General features: G+C 37.8%; 2 protein-coding genes across 2 annotated transcripts in view; both read right to left on the bottom strand.

The window, feature by feature from the left end:
* Nucleotides 1-811: 811 nt before the first annotated feature.
* Nucleotides 812-1,750, bottom strand: LOC101624180 (olfactory receptor 5B3-like). Its single transcript, XM_004683446.1, has one exon. It carries the CDS (start codon nucleotides 1,748-1,750, stop codon nucleotides 812-814), a length of 939 nt encoding a protein of 312 aa, XP_004683503.1.
* A 575-nt stretch (nucleotides 1,751-2,325) lies between these two features.
* Nucleotides 2,326-7,696, bottom strand: part of LOC101623950 (olfactory receptor 5B2-like) — a 5,888-nt gene continuing 517 nt past the window's right edge. Inside the window, exons 2-3 of the mRNA XM_012725167.1 lie at nucleotides 7,277-7,552; nucleotides 2,326-2,426 (exon numbers count right to left, since the gene is read on the bottom strand). Coding sequence (XP_012580621.1) covers nucleotides 2,326-2,426; nucleotides 7,277-7,552 — 377 coding nt within the window. The remainder of the gene's footprint in view (nucleotides 2,427-7,276; nucleotides 7,553-7,696) is intronic.

Genomic DNA, 7,696 nt, shown 5'->3' with positions numbered 1-7,696 from the left:
TGAACTTGTGAAGAAATCATGAAAAAATCACTGTGAATTAACTGGTGAACAACTGGCAAGTGAGATGATATAATGTAACTTAACAAAATTAACAATTTATAGGCAACATAACCATCTAAGTACTTATAGACTTAAAATACATTATTGATGTTTCTGAGCATTTTTAAACAATGTGCAAGTAAGTAGTTTTCTATAAAGAATTTTAAAATGTTTTATTTTTCTTCTTTTTTTTGGTGATGTGGCTATTTTCCTTTTGTAAAGTAGTATGAGAAAATATCAGCCAACAAAATGACTCAGACAAAGTAGAATTTTTGTTTCAATTATGATGACAAGTCTCTATTTGAGTAAAATATGCCAGTGAAATAAATACAAAGTAAGATGACTGTATCCCTTTTCCCCCTCAATTTAGGACTTTTAGATTATTTAACTGCTAAAAACCATTGGTACATTTTATATATTAATATCCCAATTTCAAATTTTTGTTAAAAATAATACTCTCTTTTACCTTTTACTAATTTGCAGCTTACATGTATTATAGTGCATGTGCCAGAGAAATGCATGTAGAACAAGTGAATAAATAAAATGTCTCCAATATGTATTTTTGACACATAGAACCAAACATTTTATGCTTCTTATTATCCATTATTGTTTAGACTTCATTTGCAGAATATGATTCCTCATTCTAGGAAACAGAATTTAGTAAAGGTAGTATATCATTTTGGAACTTAATGGTGAGTCTTATATTGCAATTGAGCACATGAAGAAGATTGAGAGAATGAAAGTAGCTAATTATGTCTCCTACAATGTCAAATCATAATCCCAGAGACAATTTTGCCTTCTCACCCAACTTCTTGATTGCATTCTTGACCTCCTTATTCCGCAGGCTATAGACTATAGGGTTCAGCATGGGGATGACCAATGTATAAAACACAGACGCCATTTTGTCTGTATCCATGGAATGGCTGGAGCCGGGCTGTAAGTACATGAACATGAGTGTCCCAAAGAAGATGGTGATGGCGGTGACGTGAGAAGCACAGGTGGACACAGCCTTCTGATAGCCTGCAGATGAGCGCATCTTTAGGAGGCTGATAAAAATGAATATGTAGGATACAAAGATAACCAGAAGAGAAGAAAAGACATTGAAGGTGTCTACATAAAGAAGAACCATTTCGCCAAAATGTTTATCAGAGCAAGAGAGAGACATGACTGCTGGAACATCACAGAAAAAGTGATGGACCACATTGTTGCTGCAGAAAGTGACGCTGAAAGCTTCCCCAACTTGGATGGAGCCATTCAGGAAACCAGCAACATAGCAGACTGTGGCCAGACAGGCACACACACCTGTGGTCATGATGGTGGTGTAATGCAGGGGTTTGCACACGGCTGCATAGCGGTCAAAGGCCATTGCAGCCAAGATGTAAACTTCCCCCGTGACAAAGACTGCAAAAAAGAACATCTGAGCCACACATGCATTGTAAGAGATGACCTTGTCTCCTATGAGTAACCCAGCCATGGCTGTAGGGAAGACAGCTGTAGAGTAACAGAAGTCTATGAGGGACAGGTTACTGAGGAAGAAGTACATGGGCGTGTGGAGACGAGTGTCCAAAATAATCAACGTGATCATTCCCAGGTTCCCGATGGCATTTATGGCATATATGAGCATGAACATCATTATAAGTGGGACTCGTAGGTTTGTGTCTTTGGTCAGTCCTAGAAGGATGAACTGGGTCACTTCTGTGGTGTTCTCCATGGAGGTTGCTTAGCAATCAGATGCTGTACAGCAGTAAGTTATAAAGGAATAGAGAGTTAGAATGGAAATTACAATGAAACTTCAATGTTTATATACCAGGGTCATTATTTCATTATAGCAAGAGTATGTGTCTCAAGACTCTCTATACATGACATGACCTTCAATGTGTAATTTTAGGTATAAATTAGTTGTAGTTCTAAACTGATAAATAGGGTATCTTCATGGATCACCAAACCAATCATTTATATTTTAGACTGAGACTTGAAATGTTTAGTGAATTTTCCAACAGAATGAGACTTGAAATGTTTAGTGAATTTTCCAACAGAACAATTGTGGAATGTGTAAATGAGAGCTGAGCTTTCACTAGACTAAATTAAATTTTAGTCTGCTTAGATACTACAAATGTGTTGACTGATTCTTCTCAATAACTTGCAAGCTGGGTAGTTACTAGCTACCATTTTCATTTACATTGTGAGTCTCACAAGAATGAGTAATTCAGAGTTCCAAAAACAATTTTCTCTAAAAACATACATTGTATATAGGACTCACCTTCTACTTGAAAACAAATGGCAATCCTAACTAGTATGTTTGAGATGAAAAATAATCCAGCCCGGGAATAATGCACAGAGTCTGCTGGAGAAGCTCTGAGCAGCTGTGGGCACAGGTTCCATTATTTCTGTGGGAGAAAACACAGAGAAAAACGCATGAATGTGGGTTCAAGTCTTGATCTATCATGTTTTCATTCTTGCTTCCTCTTTATTTATAAAATAAGCGTAATTCAAGTAATTCACGGAAATGTGCTTTCAAATAACAAGGCAAAGTCTTAAAACAACTTGTTGGGTTTAGGGGCTTCATTTTAAAATCATTTGATATTATTTTTACCTTGGAGATTTTCCCTGGCCGTGGCTGCAAGTTCCTCCTGAGATCAGGACAGGGTCTGCTGTGCAAACCATCAGTAGTCAGGGGAACACATTACATTCAGTGGGTCTGGGGCCAACGTCTGGCTATTGTGAATAAAGCTGCAGAAGTCACGGTGGATACCGGGGGTAGCACAAAGGGACTGAGAATGGATTATAAAGACATGAGATTCTCAGGGGATGTCCCCCCTGAGGCCACCTCTGGTTCTCACTCTACTTATCAAATGATGAAATAATCAAACTGCCTGTGGGAACCACAGAGCATAATTTTAGATTGTATAGCTGTGTTTCCATTGTTATTTCATATTATTTTCATTTTTAATGAGCAGCTTGCAGAGATTAGTGTGCATGCTTTTTTTTTTAATTTATTACAAAGTTTATTTTTACATCATTTTGCACATTTTTTTTTTCCATCTTGATTGTAATCCCTGCGGGTTTCCCATCACCAAATCACCCCTGTGCCACCACCATAGTCCTGTGCATTTCCCTCCCCCCATTTTTGATCCCATTCTCCACTCCACCCCCACAAAATGCCTCTGGTATATGGTTGTTCATTATTTTTGTTATTTTCTTGCCTGGTCCATTATACTCCTGCTATGAGTGAAACCATCTTGTGCATGCTTTTTAATGCATTCAGTTCCTTCAACACTGTCATAATCACTGACCTGCTTTTTTCATGTAAGTTGAGTTTGTGAGAATGTCCTAGAGTAGGGCCTTAGAATCCACAGTCTTTGAGACTTGCATTTTTTCGCTTAATGTAATTTGGCTAACGACACATTCTTACCTGTATTAGTGGAATTTTAAATTGCAAAGTAGTCTTCCATGCTGTGGACCCCAAGTTTCTTCTTTCCTCAGCTGGCAACCTTTTATATTGTTTCCAGTGTTTGGTCATTATAAACAAAGTGATAACAAAGCATGTTAAAATTTAATTTAATTTGTATTTTAGTTCTTTTATTCTTTTTATCAAGGATCTCATGAGTATACTTTTAACAATTTGTTTCATTATTCATCTTGTGTTACCCGTATCATCATGGCCTGAAAATGATTTCTCTTTAAACAAAACCTATAGACTAATTTTCTCTGTGTCTGTTTTCTAAGATCATACTCCCAAGCAGAATTATCACAAATTCCTCATTGCTGGCATGTGAGGTGGTTACACATTTGCACTGTGTACAAGTGTGATTAGGCATGAAATTGTTTAAGTAATTTAAGTCATTGAATTCCAGCTTCTCATGGGTAAGAGGAGGAAAATGATATCATGCAAACTTCTTAGATTTGTCAAGATTTGCAGGTCCCATAATACAAAACAGAGAAAATAATCTAGTGCATATCAAGTGCTCTGAAATGTTCAATATTCACATAAACTATTTCTTAATACAGTGTGGGTAACAAAATAACAGAATTTAAAAATTACATCTGCTTCCCTAAAGTGGTGCCCATTATGTGTACAATGGACATGTGTCAGTGGTGACCATGGGCTTAGACAGAATTGACACGTGTCTTTCTGGGTGAGGAGAAGCACACCCATTCCTCTCCAGCTCTCCCTCTCCCGCTGGTGACTGAAGATGCTTCCTTCTGGACACTGTAGCTGTGACGGGGAAGCCTCCACAGCTTTGACTGAGCAAACAGAGGGCCTTGCGCTTGGCCAGGCTCCTGGGTGCAGAGTGTGTGTGAGACAGAAACCAGCTGGGGCTGAATGAAGGTTCTCAACAGGTCAGGTCAACTCCTGGATTCTGTAAATATTACCTGAGTCAGAATACAGTGCATGTGTAATTATACTAAGAGCATTAAGAGGATGTAATTGCCTTGATTATGGTAGCCTAACTCTAAAAATCAGTGTCTTTATAGGAGAAAGTCATAAAGTATAACAAAACAGTATGCCTGAAGTGTCCACCCCTTTCGCGATCTGAAACATTAAGCAAATACCCTCTGAATCAAATTTGTCGGATCTGGAAAATAGATGAGTGAATGTTCATTGAGGAACAGATGTGTAGTTCAAAGCAATACCTGTCCTACTACTCAGGGTTCACACAAAAACTTGCAGCCTTCAGAAATCTCAGCTAACAAAGATTAGACTTCTAGAAAATTTCTCTTAAACACAATTCTACACTTCACAACAAGAAAATAGAAAACCTCCCAACAACATGGGTACTTTAAATTTATTTAGATCCATTGGTATTCTTCTCAACATTATTCAGAGTTGTCAGAGCACAATTCATTCATATCTGTTTGGCTAATTTTTATCTCTCAATCCTTCATTTACTCTTTCATATTTATTGTGAACACAGTTGCTTCTTTCATCTCATTTTCAGGTTCATTGCTTGTGTCTATAGAACAGCTGAAGTTTGTATGCTGATCCTGTCCCTACAACTCCACTGTATTTTTATAGATGTGACAACATTTACAACACTGTGGATGACCTGTTCCCACCAAGAATGCATGAGGTACCTCTTTTTCAAAACCATCCTCATCACCTCTGTCAGGTCTTTTTGAGATGGGCCAGACTCACAGGGTGGGGTGGGACCCCAGGAGGTTTTGATTTGCACGTCCCTGATGATACATGGCGATGAGCACTTCTTTTTGTACTCCCAGCCATCTGCATGTTTTTGAAGAGTCTGCTAGGCTCTTCTGTTCATTTTTGTCATTTCATTGTCTTTAATTTTTAGGTGAATGTTTATTATTATTATTTCTTATGGCAGAACATATAACACTCCTGAGGTTTACAACACTATGACTCAGGGGTATAGTTTCATATTTGTTTAAATGTATGCAGCACACCATGCCCACTAACAAACTCTTGGGCAGAATTATCTCTTTCACAAGGCATTTCAGTGAGTTGTCATGAGCTGTGAAGTCACGGGGAGCTATCTATGTCTTAGCTCTGTCATGGTTCACAGGATGATCTTGGCCAAGTCGTTCAATCTTTCCACACTTCACTACCCTTGTAATGGAGGAATAATAATAGTGCATACCTCTCATTGAAGAGTCCTAAAGACAAATGAGGCTCTACTCATGAGGTGGCTCATGATGACACTGTTGAGTTGGTTTTCTAGGAAGCTATCCTGTTCAATAGCTTGTGATACTGTGACTGCCTATCTGCTGCTCTACATTGCTGATGCCCTGTTATCAATGGTTCAAAGATTCGACAGGTCGAACAGACTCCAACATTTATTTCATGTAGTCAGTTTGCAATTATATTTGATTATCTACTAAACAACTCACACATATAAGTGTGAGGATCATTTTAGTGAAATTGTCAGTGATGTCTTGGAATTTTAGTCTAGTTGTGAGATAGAAAATATACTAGTGAGGAAATAATATATAGTTAGACAAAGGCAATGTAAGTATGGAGAATCACCCAGGATGAGGGGATAGTGCACATGGAGTGGAAGATTAGAATTTCTGAAGGTGATTATTGAAGACAACATCTGGGAAAAAAGTGTTACATGCAGAGTCTTCACAGTAAAGACAAAATCTATGATGTTGAAGCTTCTTTTGAAATGTGAGGAAATTGTGAAAAATCATTGTGAATTGACTGATGAAAACTGGGGGGATGAAAAGATAGAATTCAACTTAACCAAATTCACAACTAAAAGCAACACAACTCTAAATATTTGTAGACTTAAAATACATTATCACCTTTTCAGTGCAATTTTTAAAGAATGTGCAAGTAGTCAACTATAAAAAAATTGAAAATACTTCACTTTCTTTTTTTTGTGTTAGGCTATTTTCCTTTTGAAAAGTAGTGTGACAAACCATCAGTCCAACAAAAGGACAAAGACAAGTAGAATTGTGATTCATTTATGATGACAAGTCTTTATCAGTCAATAAAATATGCAAGTGAAATAAGCAATAGTATCATAACTGTATCCCATTTTTTCTCTCAACCTAGGATTCGTAGATTAGTTACTACAAAGAAACTTTGGTATTTTTATATATCCATATAGCAATTTATTATTTAAATTAATTTTATCAAAATAATACTCTCATTTACCTATTGCTAATTTTTACTCACATATATTTGTAGTGGATGAGGCAGAAAAAAGGCATCTGGAATAAGTAAATTAGTCAGATATCCCTAACATATTTTTGATATTTGGAGCAACATTTTATGCCATTCCCCTTTGTCATTTTTTAAAAAAGATTTATTATTTATACATACAGAACTGGGTATAGGTCAGAAGTGCAGGGGCAGTGAGAGCCTTCACTGGAGACAGAGTGGGGAGCAGGACAGGCAGATCAACAAAGAACACTGCTGAGAGGAACAGCTGGTGAGACAGGAGAGGTCTGCAGCACCATGTGGATCACCTCCAGGGTGGGAATTGAAATAGTACTGAAGCAACTGAGACTAGCTTGCAGTGCTGCATCTTAACCCTTGTCACCCGGGAAACCCCTCTCTCCTTTGCCATTCTTAATTACACATCCATTGATGTCATGTTTCTTCATTCTAGACAATAGACTAGGAAAGGTGAAGGTATCACTATAAGACTTACAGGTGTAACTTAAATTGTAAGTCAGCACGTGAAGATGATTGAAAGGAACAAAAGTAGTTAATTAATGCCACAAACAATGTCAAATCATAACCCCAGAGACAATTTTGCCTTCTCACCCAACTTCTTGATTGCATTCTTGACCTCCTTGTTCCGCAGGCTGTAGACTATAGGGTTCAGCATGGGGATGACCATAGTATAAAACACGGACGCCATTTTGTCTGTGTCCATGGAATGGCTGGAGCCGGGCTGTAAGTACATGAACATGATTGTCCCATAGAAAATGGTGATGGCAGTAAAGTGAGAAGCACATGTGGACAGAGCCTTCTGATAGCCTGCAGATGAGCGCATCTTTAGGATGGTGATAAAAATGAATATGTAGGATACAAAGATAACTGAAAGAGCAGAAAAGACATTGAAGGTGTCTACATAAAGAAGAACCACTTCGCCAAAATGTTTATCAGAGCAAGAGAGAGACATGACTGCTGGAACATCACAGAAAAAGTGATGGACCACATTGTTGCTGCAGAAAGTGACGC

This window comes from Condylura cristata, unplaced genomic scaffold (assembly GCF_000260355.1).
Source record: "Condylura cristata isolate star-nosed mole 26May11 unplaced genomic scaffold, ConCri1.0 scaffold00015, whole genome shotgun sequence".
Classification (NCBI taxonomy): Eukaryota; Metazoa; Chordata; class Mammalia; order Eulipotyphla; family Talpidae; genus Condylura; species Condylura cristata.
The sequence above is the reverse complement of the archived record's forward strand: the minus strand, read 5'-3'. Positions and strand labels throughout refer to the sequence as shown.

Coding starts and splice junctions, on each gene's coding strand:
- LOC101624180 (XM_004683446.1), bottom strand. CDS start 1,750: ATGGAGAACACCACAGAAGTGACCCAGTTCATCCTTCTAGGACTGACC.